The following is a 16,718-nucleotide window of genomic DNA, read 5'->3' as shown; positions in this document are numbered from 1 at the left end:
TTGACATGACGGCTAAAAGCTCCCACAACAGGGCAGGACAAATCACTTTTAGTGAGCCCGTGTCTGCCTCGGGAAGGATTTTTCCGTTGCGAGTAAAGAAAAAGACGGGGGACCGTTACACATTACAATCTCTTTGTTATTTATACTTGAATAGAGATGCAGACAAAGCAGCATGTTCTTTCCATTGACGTTAAAACCACTGTTGAAAAGACATAACGGACATCACTTCGTATTTTAAAATGGTTTTCCTTGGTACAACGAAATTCACCTGTGGGTCTGCCTTATACCAAGCTACGATACGAGTGGATCATTTCGTTCTTTAAATGAAGGCACATTTTTGTGTTTTAAAATCCTCTCTGTTGACAATATTTTGCGGGTAGTAATCTATAAGTAAAAACCATTTAGACGACACTAATGTAATTTCACGATTAGAATTTAGGAGTGCGTCACACATTCAATAACAAATATCGTACCTCCTTATCGCATCATTAGAGCTTTCAACAAACTCGCTCGAATTTGGATTTTTTCTGAATTTTCCTTCCGCTTTCGTAGAATGCAGATCATATGAAGTTTAGGGTAGTTACTCAAAAGTAATCGTTGTTTAATAGATGAAAATATTCCTTACCCACCCAAGGAAAATGGGGAAGTTAAGCGCCACTTATATATCGACGAAATTCGTGATGGATATTTAAGCGATTGACAGGAACGTAGATTTTCATCAACTATCTGTCACACACAAAACAAAATCTCCGATAATCGGTATTTTTTATTGAAAATTCCCATAAATTTTACAAATACTACCCTTTAAGTGTACAGCCTGATGCAAACATGGACAAAAGCAGCTCATCTGAAACATACGTAAACGTAAATAATTTCTCGCAAATTTTCTGAAGCATTTCTCAGTGGACAGAAGAGGAAAGGAATTTGTCTGCGAACTATAAACTGATCACGATGCTTTAACCAGTTTACGTTTACTTTTTGGGTTCCTAAGAAACAACATTGTCGTTAAGAGTTTCAGTGCTCCCCTTGTACTATTGTTTCTTAGAAGAAGGGAGCTGTAGCTTAAGAAACGTGTCACAAATAAAGCGTCCCATGTTGTATTAAAATTGGGTCACGATCCGACACGTTTTTAGTCTTTAGACTCTATATTACTAAGTACCACTACAGCAGACGAAAATTCAATCCAGGAACAAGCCTATTGTTAAGAGCAACACCGTACCGAACTGATTAATGTCATCGACCATATTTTACTATCCGCGGGTGACGGAAGACCTGCTCACGCTCTAAGAAACTCGTAAATGACGTGCGGATACAAGAAGAGGAGTATGTTAAGCTTTTAGATCCACAGATAGATCACAACCTAAATTGGAAACTCTGCTTCCTAGAATTAATGACTAGCCTCCGTTCAGCAATGTTTCCAGTACACAAGATTTCTCCTGTAGGCTATTTAAAAATTAAGAAACTAGTTCGTCCTACATAATCCCTTCACTAGGCAGTTACGAAAGAATTTTCTGGGGAAATTCAAGTTACAGGAATACTGTTTCCAGAATTCGAATGGTGTTATAAGAATTGTTCCGGTTGTTAATTCTATAACACCTTGCAGAGACAGGCTTAGAAATTTGGGTGCTTTAACAGCTACTTCACAATACAAATATTCATTAATGTCTTTTGTCATTACCAATAGTTCTCTTTTCACAAAAATAGTATAAAGCGTGAATATAGCCCTGGGACTACAAACAACCTGTACAAATAACAAGGAATCAACATTAGTGTAGAAAAATGTCAGATATTTGAGTACACACGAATTCCACAACCTACCAGAGGACGTTAAATGTCATGTAAACAATGTAGTGATGTTTAGGATAGAGTTTTACTGGAGGATGGTTTTGGTTATGGTGTTTTCCACTCCATACACGATAAACGATCCGGTTGCATGTGCGTGTCAGCGTTACCTTACGAATAATTTACGGTCGCCGTTCTTGAAATTAATTCAAAAATGATTCAAATGGCTCTGAGTGCTATGGGACTTAACATCTGAAGTCATCAGTGCCCTATAACTTAGACCTACTTAAACTTAACTAACCTAAGCACATCAGACACATCCATTCCCGAAGCAGGATTCGAACCTGCGACCGTAGCGGTAACGTGGTTCCAGACTTAAGCGCCTAGAACCTCGCGGCCACACCCGTCGGCTGAAATTAATTGCTTATATTGACCCGCCATTGAGTGCCACTAGACTCTGCCGTGTGACTTCTTCACCTTGTGGATTTAAGGGCGGGTCCTCATAGGGAGCGCGGGTCTATTCAAGCTATTACATGACGTAAACCGTTTTGCGACAGCTCTTCTGTATTGTAATCGCGATGTCTTCATTGTACAACTACTTTTACAATAGCAGCTGATACAGATCGCTCACAAAAAATCATAACATACACTGCTGTACTGGTTTGACATTAGATACTGGAATGACAGTTCTCATGTATTCTTCATTAGTTGTTCGAGTTTTTAAGTTCTTACCAGCGTCCTTTCCTCCATGACTTCAAAGGCACCGCCAAGGCGTGACGGCAAAGAATAAGCGGCCCTAGACAGGAGGTGGGGTTGTGCATTCGCCGTTGCGTTTTGTCTGTATGCTGAGATTACTTCCTTTTACGTCCATTTGCACATACGGCAAACCACAGCGCGCAACGTAGCACGTTCGTCACTTGAGAACTACCGAAACAGCGTTATCGGTTTACACGAACATCTTTCGTCGGTCTAAATGGTTAGCAGTGGAACAAGTTACTGCTTAGAACCACCGTGTTACACCACACAGACTAAACTGAATAACTTTCCGTTGGGCAACTTCGTCTGCTCTGTTGAAGAGTACCTTCACAGAAAGTATTAAATTTAATATTTTCGGTTAATAACAGTAAACACTCGAGGCTGTAAGGAGATCCAACTCCCGTGTATAAAACAGCTTCAAACGTCTGACTAATTAAAAAATTAGTTAAGGTGTTAAATAATGGCTTTTAAGCATGTAAGCGAGAGAGAGCCTAGGAAAGGATCGCAATTATGAGTAAAGTTCGTTGGAAATCGTTAACTGCTCTCATTATGGAACACCGGATGAATATAGTCATAGACTAAATACGAATATCTGTAGTGAATAAGGTGTGTGCACTCCGTAGTTTTTAACTAATTTACGTTTTTTTCGTGAAGTTCAGTATCTATCACCCTGTAATTAGTATAAGTACTGTAATACGAGAACTTGGCGTCATTTTACTGTATTGGACTTGAGTAAATGTAGGTGTTTGACTTCTTACTACATCCCGGAATGCAGCCAGTGATGATGACATACAATAATGTGAGTCCTAGTGCTGGGTGGCTCGGTGTGTGGAGACGAGAAGCCGGCTAAGGGCGCTGTTCGCTGTTTGCAGGTGCCGCGGCCGCACTGAACATGCGGGCGGCGCTGGTGCGCGTCGCGGCGCTGCTCTGGGTGGCGCTGCACGCCGCCGCATGGGTCAACGACGTCAGCCCCAAGATGTACGTCCAGTTCGGTGAGTACCGCTCGCCGCCGCCACCTTCCGCTCTGCTGCGTCAGGCTCCAGCGCGTGCTCCAGACCACCGTGTAGGGTCCAGCGTCCAAAACTCTGTACTACCGTCGCCGCCACCACATCGTGGCCCACGATAAATACGGATCTCGCAACGAAATTTTCCACCACGCTTCGCGAACGCTCAGCCTGTAAACTCCCCCTCAATTATCGACCATAATGATAGTGAAAAATTAAACCGCGTGTACCTAACGCTAATTTGGGAAAAGCAATCGTCACCGAAGTTAATCAGTCGGTAAAGAGGGAGGAAGGGTTACATCTATGTGAAAGGAAAAATGCAAATGAAATTGCTTTGAACATGGGTCCTAAGGTTCAGTGGCCGTGTCAGAATTATATTAGAACAAATAAGCCCTCGGTCACAAATGTTAAGTCAAAATTGACCAGGTTTCGACGCTACTATGAGTCTCGGTCCGGCACGCGGTTTTAATCTGCCAGGAAGTTTCACTTAAATCTTGACAACATGCCATTGTAGCAGCAATAACCAACCTAACAACTGCACCAGATACGTGTCGTCTTATATAGGCCTTCCTGACCACGGTGCCGTATTTTGCCTGTTTACATAGCTCTGTATTTGAATACTCATTCCTATACAAGTTTCTTTGGCACTTCACTGTTCAACATGGATGGCACGAGGATGTGCGGAAAATATAATAAATAATTAACCAAGCAAAGTTCCATCTTCGTAAATTCAATAGATACTGATAACGGCCACATTCAAGTCAAAACATTTACTGACGTAAATATAACCAAAGATTTTGAACGTACTCAGTGCGTGAAAATGGGAAGACTCGGACAGTACAGGAAGAGACAGAGGAGGACATCACGTCAGTCTAGAGAGTAAACGTGAAATGGGAACGGGGAGGAAAGGTGTTTGTGCTGTCGTTCAACGACGACGAGCTGGAACCGAGTGCGTGCGCTCGGAACGCCGGGAGCGGTAGCGCGTTTGTCAGGAAGCGCCTCGACTCGACTCGACTCGGCGCGGGCCGCGGCAGGCAGTCGCAGTCACTCAACGCGTGCGGCCTGCGGCTGGCCCGGCGGCCGCTCGCCCCCTTTGTTTTGCGCCCGCCCCGCTCGTACACCTCTTTTGTCCGCGTCTTGCAGTGGCGCCCCAGCCGCCCGCCCGACCCTGTCCTTGTTCTATTTGTTAAGGTCGCTGCCAGTTGTACTCCTGTCCTCTCTCCTCGCTCCATCCCTCCTCCCTTTTTCCCTTTTTTTTTCCTTTTTTTTACCCCCGCCAGAGGCGTCCCGCTTACGTCAGCATCAGCACCGCGTGGACGTGGAGTGCCAGAAGATGGCATTGTCCGCGACACCGCTTTCCTGCTGCGGACGTACCCCGGCGCAGAGGTTCCCCTTTAGTGCAGTCTGAGCCATATGGTGGCCCGAAGCATCTCCACGTACGCCTTACAATTCCGCTAGTCCAACCTGCAGTGTTCAGTGACATACCAGGTATATCAGAAAGCTAACTGATTTTTTTATAAACTAAAATTTTTGTTTTTTTCAAACAACTGTGTTTTCCCCTTCAAAGGAGTCCTCTTCAGCGGCTATACACTGGCGGAGTCGTTTCCAGTCTTGGTCGCAGCGGCTGAAATGCTTCAACCGGTAGGGCCATTAACATGTCGGTCACATTCTTTTTAAGGCATTACAGAGTCCCAAAATGACGTCCTTTAAAGAAGTTTTTCAGCTTCGGGAAAAGGGCGCAAGGACTCGGATCAGGTGTATAATGGGGCTGTGGAACGAGAGAAATTCCTTTTGAGATAAAACATTCCGTGTTGGAAGTGTCCGTGTGACATGGCAAATTATGTTGATCCAGCATCCACTTGCCTGCAATGTCTGGTCTCACTCGATTTACCCCTTTCCTGAACTTTTCAAGGACATATTTGTAAAACACTGCCGGGCTCTGTGGCCGAGTGGTTCTAGCCGCTTAAGTCGGGAACCGCCCTGCTGCTACGGTCGCAGGCTCGAATCCTGCCTCGGGCATGTCCTTAGGTTAGTTAGGTTTAAGTAGTTCTAAGTCTAGGGGACTGATGACCTCAGATGTTAAGTCCCATAGTGCTTAGAGCCATTTGAACCATTTGTAAAAAAACTTCTTTTACAGTCTGTAATGGAGGTCTGCTCTTAGAAGAGCACGCACACGTTCGATGCTTTCGTCGGTTTTTGAGGTTGAAGGTCTCGCTGAGCGACGTTCATCTTCAACGTGTTCTCAGCCTTCCAAAAATTATGTGTGCCAGCCTGAAACTTGTTCCCCATAGGGCTGTTTCAACTTTTCTAAGGTCACACTCTCTGAGTCCCCACGTTTAACACAAACTTTGATGGCATTTCACTGCCCCATTCGACTAACACACAACTAAACTATAACTTTACAGATGAAGCTCTCAAACATCACGTGATGACTGTACGGAGCTGAAACTTGGACTGAACATCTGGAAGAAGTGTACACATCGGTCTAAACAAGTAGAACAACACAGCGATGCTCGAACGCTGGTAGTGTTGTCAGTCTAATTACTTTTTTCACACATCTCGCAGTAAAGAATAATTCATTCCAAATTACTCAACTATTCTTCGCTTTAGCAACTGTCCCTTAGTCACAGGAGTCCCCATAGGGTGACATTACGATCATTTACTTTCGTGAACATGGTTATGTATTTTAATTTTTCTGTAGGATTCCCGTTCTGGCGTTATATTTGTGAGTTGCCTTCAGGTTGAGGTAAAAGTTTATAGAGTGTATCTACATCGAGGCCTATGAGAGAGACAGGGCGCAGTACGTACGTCACGCTCGCTCATCTCAGCAGACAAACTACGTTTCCCACAAATGTTAATTCGTAACTAGGTGTGTACATACAAACGAGAATTGCATCTTCTACTGGAATCCGCTATTATGGAGTCTTATTGTTATTAGACCTACAATGGACTTCTAATTTGTTACTGCTGTACTGGAATACAATAAAATTAAATCATACCAAATTGATTAACCGTTGCATAAAGCGCCACTTCTTGTATGAAACGAAGATTGTTAATCAGAATAGACTAAATGCTATAAACAAGCCGTTATACCATGTATATCAAGTACTGATTTTAAATTAAATTTTGTTGTAGTACTTTTAATCAGTAAGAATTCATCATAGAAGACTCCAGCAGAAGCTGCAATTCCCGCCCATCTGAGAGTTAACAGGTTTAGAAACGTGTTTTGTCTGCCGAGCTGAGCAAGCGAGCGAGTTCAGGCATATCTTCGTGACGTACGCGCCGAAGGCTGTCTTTCTAGTGGGCCTCGATCTACGTAAAACAAAGAATTGCTCTGTGAACGAACAGTTATGGAAAACAAATAACAGGGCCCCAACAAACAAATAAGCGATACGGAGTGCGAGAGCAGGGGAACAAAAGTTATTATATCCATTGTGCAAACTGTGAACGAAGATGAAAGCGTAAAATCGTCAACAGAGTTCGTAAATTCGCTTAATATTTCCGGTATGTCCCGCAGAAAAATTTACAAACCTCGTAGAAGCGAAAATTTAAACTGGAAAATGCAGGCCAGTATTCATATCATGAATTCCACTAATTTCAACTAACCTACCATTCACATGTAAAAGGCTCAAATTTCAAATGGGTTAGCTCATAGTTTGAGTGTCAATAACACAAGAAGGAAAACATTCCAATGGTGCGCACTGAATTTAAAAGAGCAATTCCTCTTTCACGGACAACTATACGTAACAACCAACGAACATATTCATCTTTGCAACCAAAAGTAACCCAACAGATTCAGTTTATACTATGAACAAACTAAATTGTATAGAAATAAGATGATTAACTGCCTTTTTTTACCATTGAGAAAACAAGTATAAAAAAAGAAAAGCGAAGAGTGCCTTTTTCAGCTAGCTCAACATAGGTGCACTCTCTCTCTCTCTCTCTCTCTCTCTCTCTCTCTCTCTCTCTCTCTCTCTCCCTCTCCCTCTCCCTCCCTCTCCCTGTGTGTGTGTGTGTGTGTGTGTGTGTGTGTGTATGTGTGTGTGTGTTATGGAGCATCAAGCCACAGGTTGCGGTCGGCTGTAAGCATTATACATACCAGCAAGTGTTTGGGATTAAATTCTGGAACCAAAGAAGGTCGGTGACCGTCCTCCCTGGCATGAAATTTGTTCCCATTTCTCTGATCCGATCGTGTCCACCTCACTGCTACGCATCTCCCCGACGCTGGCCGTGTGTGCTTTTGCGTAAACGCTTTTGCTATCGACGTCCTCCCGCTCCAACAGCCTTACAGAGCTGGTGAGTGTCAGCTGCTTGAACGCATCGCCCGTAGGGACGCAGCCTTGATCAGGGACGCGTGCTGCCGTTTCATCTCTGAGTGTGTCTCATGCATGCATCGCCTCACTGGACCGCAAATGTGATCGACCGTTCTTTTTCCCCGAGCTGGCGCGCACGTCCGGTTGACGTCGGTGGCAAAGTTTGGCTTGTAAGCATGCTGCTAAATACACATCTGACCGTACGGACCAACAAAAAATTTCACACCTGTGCTTCACGATAAATAACATTTTTTGTTCACTGAGTACTTCTTAACTACTGGCGGCTAAACGCCGAACACCTCGCACCATACCTTTATAGTACACGCAGCTAGCGACTTACTCCAGCTTCTTTGAACAATGACTCAAAAGACTACGTGACACCGAGCTAGGTGACACAGTGAATGAGGATTTGGACTCACGTTCTGGAAAAGTAGGAATCAAATCCCCGTCCACTAACCAGAATTAGAAATTAGATGGTTTCGCTAACTGTGTGGCCGGGAAAAATTTCACTCTTCCGTCACCGCGGTTAAACTTATTAATCTTGAGTCAATAATCAGTGACCTAACGGTTTCATCTGCACATCTGTTAAAGTTCTGAAATGAAAATATTAAAAGAAATAACTTTGCCTAAAATCTCGCGACGAAATGTAATCCTTCATCTAAAATATTTTTTCGAAAAAAAGCACGATTTTTTTTATCTTCTAAGCCATCCTTCGTGTTTATTGGGAGCTAGCAAGGAGATGCATGTCACATTCTTTTGCAGCTTCCAGCAAGGGCAATATGGAAATCATCCTTATCAACACCCAGACAGTTCAAAAGAACTCCTCCCCCCCGCCCTCCTTTTCACAGACGTTTACTGGACTCCAGCAATCGAGGCCACGCACTGCTACTGCACAGAAAATTTTTCTCCAGTACTGTTAGCGACTTCTTTGTTGAATGAGATTTATATCGTGCACGAATACTTGCAGAACCGCAGTGGCAAGAAGCGATTCTCTTTAACCAGGGTTCTGTTTTCGTAACAGGTATATTTCTTTTTTTCTTCTTCAGACGTGTAATCTCTCTGCATCTTTTCCATCAGCCACTTAATCTCGTTTTGAAAGACGTCAAACGTAAAAAAAGGTCCGCTTTCATTTCGCTGTCTCGCCAGCAGCCCCTGTTTTACGAATGTACTGCTAGGCGAGAGGGCTGACGAATGCCGCAGCTATACGGGCGCGGACGGCGGGCTGCTTTGGTGACGTATGGCGCGCGCAGTATCTATTTCATTTACGTGGCTCTAGCGCGCAGCCGCGAACATTCCCGCTTAACGAGAGGCGCTTTTTACTGCCGCGGTCGTTTCTTTTTTAATTAAAGAAACAGCGGCGCCACGCCGCCATTGTTCCGGCGTTCTCACGCGGCCGGACAGCCGCCCTATCCTACGGTGGTCGCACTCTCTGTGAAATCGGCCGCGTCCCACAGGATTTCCAACCGGCGAGCGTTCTACCGCCTCCTGATGCTCACTAATGCAGCCGGTTAGGGATATGAAAGGAACGGGATTATGCGGCGCACATGTTGCTCCAGAAGTACACTCGGAACCGGTCTCTCAGCGGCCACTTACCCAACTGCCAAAAAGTTACAATTTTCTCTCTTGTTACTAAGTCTCTAGAGCAGAATATCTAGGAATGAAAATAACCTGAATTTAATATTCCCTCATTTTAATTACTTGGCACGCACGTAGTGTTTGGATTATGAAGTTTACTTAGATTTAATGTAATTTCTAATGTCTGTATTGTATATACACTGAAACCCCAAATAAACTGGTACTGGCAAGCGTATTCAGATACAGAGAGATGTAAACAGGCAGGATTAGGCGCTGCGGTCGACAACGCTTATATGAAACAAGCGTACGCGGTTGTTAGACCTGTTACTGCTGCTACAATGGTAGGTTATCATGATTTAGTGAGTTCGAACGTGATGTTACAGTCGGCGCACAAGCGATGGGACACGGCATCTCAGAGGTAGCGATGAAGTGAGGATTTTCCCGTACGACCATTTTCACGAATGTACCGTGAATATCAGGAATCCGGTAAAACATCAAATCTCCGACAACGCTGCCACCGGAAAAAGATACTGGAAGAACGGGACCAGTGACGGCTGAAGAGAATCGTTCAATGTGTCAGAATTGCAACCCTTCCGTAAATTGCTGCAGATTTCAGTTTTAAGACATCAACAAGTGTCAGCGTGTGAACGATGCAACGAAACATCATCGATTTGGTTGTACAGAAAAAAAAAATGTTCAAATGTGTGTGAAATCTTATGGGACTTAATTGCTAAGGTCACCAGTTCCTAAGCTTACACACTACCTAACCTAAATTATCCTAAGAACATACAAACACACCCATGCCCGAGAGAGGACTCGAACCTCCGCCGGGACCAGCCGCACAATCCATGACTGCAGCGCCTTAGAGATTGTTCAGAGCCAAAGGCAAATTCGTATACCCTTGATGGCTGCACTACAAAAAGCTTTACGCCTCGGATGGGCCCGTCAACACCAACATAGGACTGTTGATGACTGGAATCATGTTGCCTGGTCGGACGAGTCTCCTTTCAAACTGTGCCGAGCGGATGGGCGTGTACGGGTAAGGAGACAACTTCATGAATCCATGGGCCCTGCAAGTTAGCAGGAGACTGTTCAAGCTGACGGAGCCTCTGTAATGCTGTGGGGCGTGTGCAGTTGGAGTGATATGTCTAGATACGACTCTGACAGGTGGCACATATGTAAGCATCGTGTCTGAGCACCTGCTTCCATTCATGTCCATTGTGCATTCCGACAGACGTTGGCAAACTCCCAAGACATGAACATTATTGAGCATATCTGGCATGCCTTGAAACGTGCTGTCCAGAAGAGATCTCCACCCTCTCGCACTCTTACGGATTTATGGACAGTTCTGCACGATTCATGGTGTCAGTTCCCTCCAGCACTACTTCAGACATTAGTCGAGTCAGTGTCGCGTCGTGTTGCGGCACTTCTGCGTGCCCGCGTGGGTACTACACGATGTTAGGCAGGTGCGCCAGCTTCTTTGGCCCGTCAGTGTATGCTATTGTGTACTAAATCGCTTCTCTGGCTGAATTGTTAATGCCAAAGGCCAATAAGTTTTTAAAAAAAGTTTATTCCTTCTTCTAATATATGAAACGAACGTGTACATTTGTGAGTCCATTCAGAAATCACGTGAAAAATGACGTGAGTTACAGAAATGTGTTTTTGTCGAACCTGCGTAATGTAGCTTTCAACGATAGTCTTTATTGTGCAGTTCTCTTCATCTCTACATAAAAACTGCACCAGCCATAACTTTGAACCTCTATATTGTAGTGAAGCTTTGGTTTCCCTACAAAATCTGCGTTAGCTACCCGATCTACCCATCTAACCATCATAATTCTTTTTTTAACACCACCTTTCAAACCTATCACTTGGTCAGACAGGCACGTCTCTTGCTACACCAGGTCGATGGACGTGTTCAGATACGCTGTTGAAACGTGCTCTGTGCCACGGACACTGTTATATGTGCAGTCCTTGAAATGTCTGTAGCGGCATGAGACACCAGGTGTCTGCGTTCAGTTAACGTAAGTCGCTTAAATTAAGGACCTGGTGCCAGATAGCGTCCCGGATGAGTTGCAGTGGTTCAGATCAGGCTCTTCGGATCACTGTGACACGATGCTGGCCATGCGACAAGGACAATTATCCCGCTGGAAGGTGCGGGGAAGACATCAAGCTTGAAGGGATGCGGGTGACCTTCAGTAATTGTCACGTAGTTCATAGCTGTAAGCATGACTCAATTATCACTTAAGGTCCCATGGTAGGCGAATGTTCCACACAGTGTAACAGCGCCCCCACAGGCCAGTGACAGTGGCGCAGAGCACTTTCCAAGAGCGTATCTGTACACATCCATCGACCTCGTGTGGCAAGAAACGTGCCCACATCACCAGCTGATACGTTTCCATTCATCCTCGGTATTTTGTCGCCATACCTACCACACAGATCGCCATCTGACCTATCTCACTGTGCGTGCAAACCTCCGACCTCCACTCTACGTGACGAGGCGTGGACCTCCAACACATTTTCGCTTACTCGTTGCTTCACCGTCCTTCAACCATTTCTCGTTGATGCTGACGACAATACCATACGAACAGCCGATCAGCTTCGCCATTTCCGAGATGCTCGCTCCCAGGCAACAGGCCATAACAATCTACCTCTTTTCAAAGTCACTTATCTCAGTGGATTTTTGCAATTTGCGGTCCGCTATAACGACGCCTCATTCGCCTCAGCTCCGCATATGTAGTTTTCTCACCGCGTCACACGCCCGCATCTCCTCCATGTTGAGTTAAATATGGCGATGGCTAGTGGAAATGGTGCTTCGGTTCATCATTGTCCAGCAGCCGTTACGCTTATGGCATCTAATGGCATTTCTGCCTCGCTATTCTCCTCGTATCTTGCCACGCAGGTGCTACTACTGTCATTGTGGAACGGCATCAAGGGCCGCGTATGTACCGATCTTTCTATTAATTATTAACCTATATAAAGTAGTATGAGCCCCCAATAGACTAGCTATTGTTGTCTACCAACCGCCAAATACTAACCTTTAAAAGTGAGCACCATCCGGAACACACCGTGTCGAATGTTTTCTGTTCCACTTTTGCTGGTGGTGGTGGTGGTAGTGGTGGTGGTTAGTGTTTAACGTCCCGTCGACAACGAGGTCATTAGAGACGGAGCACAAGCTGGGGTTAGGGAAGGATTGGGAAGGAAATCGGCCGTGCCCTTTTAAAGGAACCATCCCCGCATTTGCCTGAAACGATTTAGGGAAATCACGGAAAAGCTAAATCAGGATGGCCGGAGACGGGATTGAACCGTCGTCCTCCAGAATGCTGGTGCCCGCGAAGTTGTGACACAGTCACTGCCTGACAACTTGTCTTGCCTGTTTGAGCAGATGTTTAATTGGTTAATAATGGTAATTGTTCTTGCATTTAAATTCTTGTGCAGTGTAAGACACTATCGAAAATGTTTACTAAACGTTGTGAATACCCTCTTTCTTCTCGCACTGCGGTGCATTACAATAACCTTAGTGTAATTTCATGTTCTGTGTGACAAAAATATACTACGTTTGAAGATGACAGTGTCTGTGACGCGCAGTCACGAATCCATGTCACTAAAACCTTAACTCCGCCCGAACACCCAACGGTACCCACCGGCCGCCGTGTCAGGCGTCACTGAATGCGGATATGGACTGGCATGTGGTCAGCACACCGCTCTTCCGGCCGTACGTCAGTTTACGAGAAGCCATGTTACTTCCCTGACAAAATGTATAGCTTACTGCCTGATAGGAATGATTCGCGCACACCGTGGGTTACAAGTACTGGAAGGCAAAAAATAAAACGTTCCCTAGCTTACATCCTCTAACCCCGCAGCCATCGCACTACTTACGTCTCTGCCTCTGAAGTAAGCGGCCAACTTAGCTCACGGCTGAATTCTCGAACGTGAACTAAAATTAAGCATACCTGTCAATATTACTGTCTCCGTATTTTAGTTTCTTACTGAGCAGGAAAGCTAAGAGTACATCCTTAAGAAGCTCTTAACCGTAGTTGAGGTTTTTTAATTCGTCTGTTACCTGTTACTTGCCAGATGCATACCATTGTAAGATACGGCATGGAACCGCGGGCCGCACGAATACTTGATTCACAGTTGGACGACCACTGGTCTACAGAAGGGATCATTCGAATCAAAAATGTCAAGCAAAAATGGACTCTGTAAAACAAATCTCCACTATTGCGAGCTCTTTGCTTTCCATGTTTTAAGAGGTGGTGGTATGCACCAAACAAGAGAGAAGCGTCCAGTGTACATGGTCTCTAACGTGCATAACTTAAGAACTAGGAGCACTTGTTCATCTTACGACCGTGAAACATTTCGCTTGTACTGAACAAGTGCTTGCAGCTTTTAAGGTATGCAATTTAGAGGCCATGTTCAGTAGTCATTGTCTCTTACTTTGATTCACACTACCTCCTCCCCAGCCATGGAGAGCGAAGAGGTAGTATTAGAAGAGATTTGTGTTACGGTATCCAAGGCAAAAAAGTGCTCATATCTCCGAAGGTAAGCATTTTAGATCCCATGTTTACCAGAGATTCTTTTCTTTGAATGATCGTTCCTGTCATAACCCGCAAATATTGACTATTCCTCCAGCGACATCCTGTATAGGCAGTTCTTTCGGCGATATATTCGTGTGTGGGGGCGGCCACTTTCGTCTCGCTTGGACACCGGCGAATCTGCAGCTGCGAGCAGCTCTGGCACACACTTTCTCCTTTCTTACAGCCGCGCCGCGCCAGTCCAGTAAACCAGCGGAATGCGAGCGCAACGGAGTAACGGGACTGGCGGGTACTTGGCGCCAGTTAACGGCAGCGCACTGTTTTTCTTTACGCCATTTACTTCAAGTAAGAGAACGTGGAATAATCACTGTACAGTGACGGACTAGGGAACTTCGTCCGGGAAGCGAAATCTAATGTGCATCTCTCCGTAGTGCTAACAGCAAGTGCTCCAGTAAGTCTGTCGTTGGAGACAAATGCGGCTCTCAGCGGTTTGTTGCTGGTTGCACGGATAAACGGAAGCAACGTGCGAGATACTAAAATGCTGCCAGGCTAACCTCGGTATCAAACTAATTTCTCCGAAGTATCTCGGTTTCTTTCCGTTGCATGGTCGATGGTCTCGGTAACTGATTATTGCTAAAAGTATCAAGAGGGTAGGTCACCCAGAAAAACTGTGTAAATAACTCGACGACGGAAAGTTTCGTCAAAACTTTACAAAACGGGTGTAATGACTGCTGGAAATGGAGCACCACATTACACCTGATCATCAAAGGCGCTGGCGACGACGTTTCTGCAGAGAAGCATGATGTCCTACGAATAATCGTTGTTGTGGCACACTATTTGCTTGATTCAACGGTTTCGACTGCTCCGCGTCTCCGTAGGAGTTTTGACTCATTTACTGTCCGTTTCAGGGTTTTTTTCGAAGCTGACCAAGAAAACAGTGAGCACCTATACGAGCACGTTCGGTGCTTCCTTACGATCTTCCAGAGAGGACACACCCAACGCTGCACTGGGGTACAGTAGAGCGAACCCGCACCACTTCCTGTCACTCGAGCATTAAGTTGCAACCCTCCTTGGATCGTGAAGGAATTATTTAAAGCCATTTTGGCACCACAGTTTAAATTTATGACATGGCGATAGCTTCGAAACTTTCACAAAAGTTAAAATTGGTTGCTAGCGTGGAAGTGAACTAGGATTTCTGCATTTAGAGGTCAGTGGTCCGCACATAATCCGTAACTGTGTTACCCGCAAAGATAATTCCATGTGAATTCTGTTGTCGTAGAACAATGGTAGATATTTGTCAACGAGTGTTAAAGTCATATTGGGTACTCCGCTTTGTTGCCCTAAGTAAGGTTCTCGTGCAGACAATTTGCCTTCCTGTCAATGATATGTTGAAATGGTTCAAATGGCTCTGAGCACTATGGGACTTAACTTCTGAGGTCATCAGCCCCCTAGAACTTAGAAGTACTGAAACCTAACTAACCTAAGGACATCGCAAACACCCATGCCCGAGGCAGGATTCGAACCTGTGACCGTAGAGGTCTCGCAGTTCCAGACTGTAGCGCCTAGAACCGCTCGGCCACCTCGGTCGGCGAATGATATGTGTCTGTATAATCCTCATGACTGTGAGTTACAACATGCACGTTTCACAATGCAACGGCCATCCATTGTTTAACAACATAAATTCATTAAGTCATCGCCGCGCGGGTAGCGGTACGGTCTCAGACGCCTTGTCACGGCCCGCGCGGCTCCCCCCATATGACATTCGAGTCCTCCCTCGGGCTTGGCTGTGGGTGTTGTCCGTAGCGTAAGTTGCTTTAAGTAGTACGTCAGCTTAGGGATCGATGACCTCAGCAGTTTGGTCCGATAAGACCTTACCAAAGATTCCCAATTTTCCGTCAAGTCATCCATTGTGTGTTACCTGTTATTAAATTCACGTGACTCTCTGGGAATTAAATTCACGTGATTATATGGGGGAAGAAGCTGATTGTCAGTACGACCCGCGATGCAGCTCTTGCTAACTTCCATAGTGGTATGTCAAAGGTTCAGGAGTAACAGCACTGTCTCAAAAAAACTAAAGTGCGCCGATAATTTCAATAGCGTGGGCGGCGTGCTTGTGTCTGTATCAGATGCTTATCAACGAGGTGCGGTTGTCACCAATCCCAGACATTAGTCTGGACTCATTGTTAGTGGTCTGGTACTATCAATGGCCGCCTGATCTGATCGGTCCAACATCGGACAAAATGTTAATATTCCCTTCCTCTTTGACACTCTTATGATACTAGCATATTCCCTCATTCCAGGATGTTCTAGACTCAATTCGAAGACACGGATTCCCTTTCCAATGCTCCAGTTTCCGACCCTTTTGGTAGCAAAACCTTTTTTTTGCCATGCTGACAGCAGCAAACTCCGGATTGAGTGCCATGGCCCTAGGGTCGGCAGATTCGGCGTGGCGTGTAGTCTTCGTAAGAGCAGCGGTTTGAATCCCCCAGTGATGACGCTTCCCGAGGCACTGATGACAGCACGCGCGCGCTGCCTCTGTTCTCTACCACATATTATTCACATTCAGCGCTCATTCGGTACCTTATTTATTGCGCGCGCAGACATTACCATCAAAACTTAACCGGGCAATGAATATGTCAGTTCATTAGTGCGACAATGGGCCATTGTGTCCCTACCTGAACCCCCCCCCCCCCTCCCTCTCTCTCTCTCTCTCTCTCTCTCTCTCTCTCTGTGTGTGTGTGTGTGTGTGTGTGTGT

The 16,718-nt window shown here is 45.3% G+C and overlaps 1 protein-coding gene across 4 annotated transcripts in view; it reads left to right on the top strand.

The window, feature by feature from the left end:
- LOC126273184 (semaphorin-1A) overlaps positions 1–16,718 on the top strand; it is a 1,534,221-nt gene that overhangs the window by 476,431 nt on the left and 1,041,072 nt on the right. For all 4 annotated transcript variants that reach the window (XM_049976700.1, XM_049976701.1, XM_049976702.1 and 1 more), the window contains exon 2: positions 3,411–3,530. In XM_049976700.1, coding sequence (XP_049832657.1) covers positions 3,431–3,530 — 100 coding nt within the window. In that variant the 5' untranslated portion in view covers positions 3,411–3,430. The remainder of the gene's footprint in view (positions 1–3,410; positions 3,531–16,718) is intronic.

This window comes from Schistocerca gregaria, chromosome 5 (genome assembly GCF_023897955.1).
Source record: "Schistocerca gregaria isolate iqSchGreg1 chromosome 5, iqSchGreg1.2, whole genome shotgun sequence".
NCBI lineage: Eukaryota > Metazoa > Arthropoda > Insecta > Orthoptera > Acrididae > Schistocerca > Schistocerca gregaria.
Note: the sequence above shows the minus strand (reverse complement) of the source record. Positions and strands in the feature narration are given on the sequence as shown.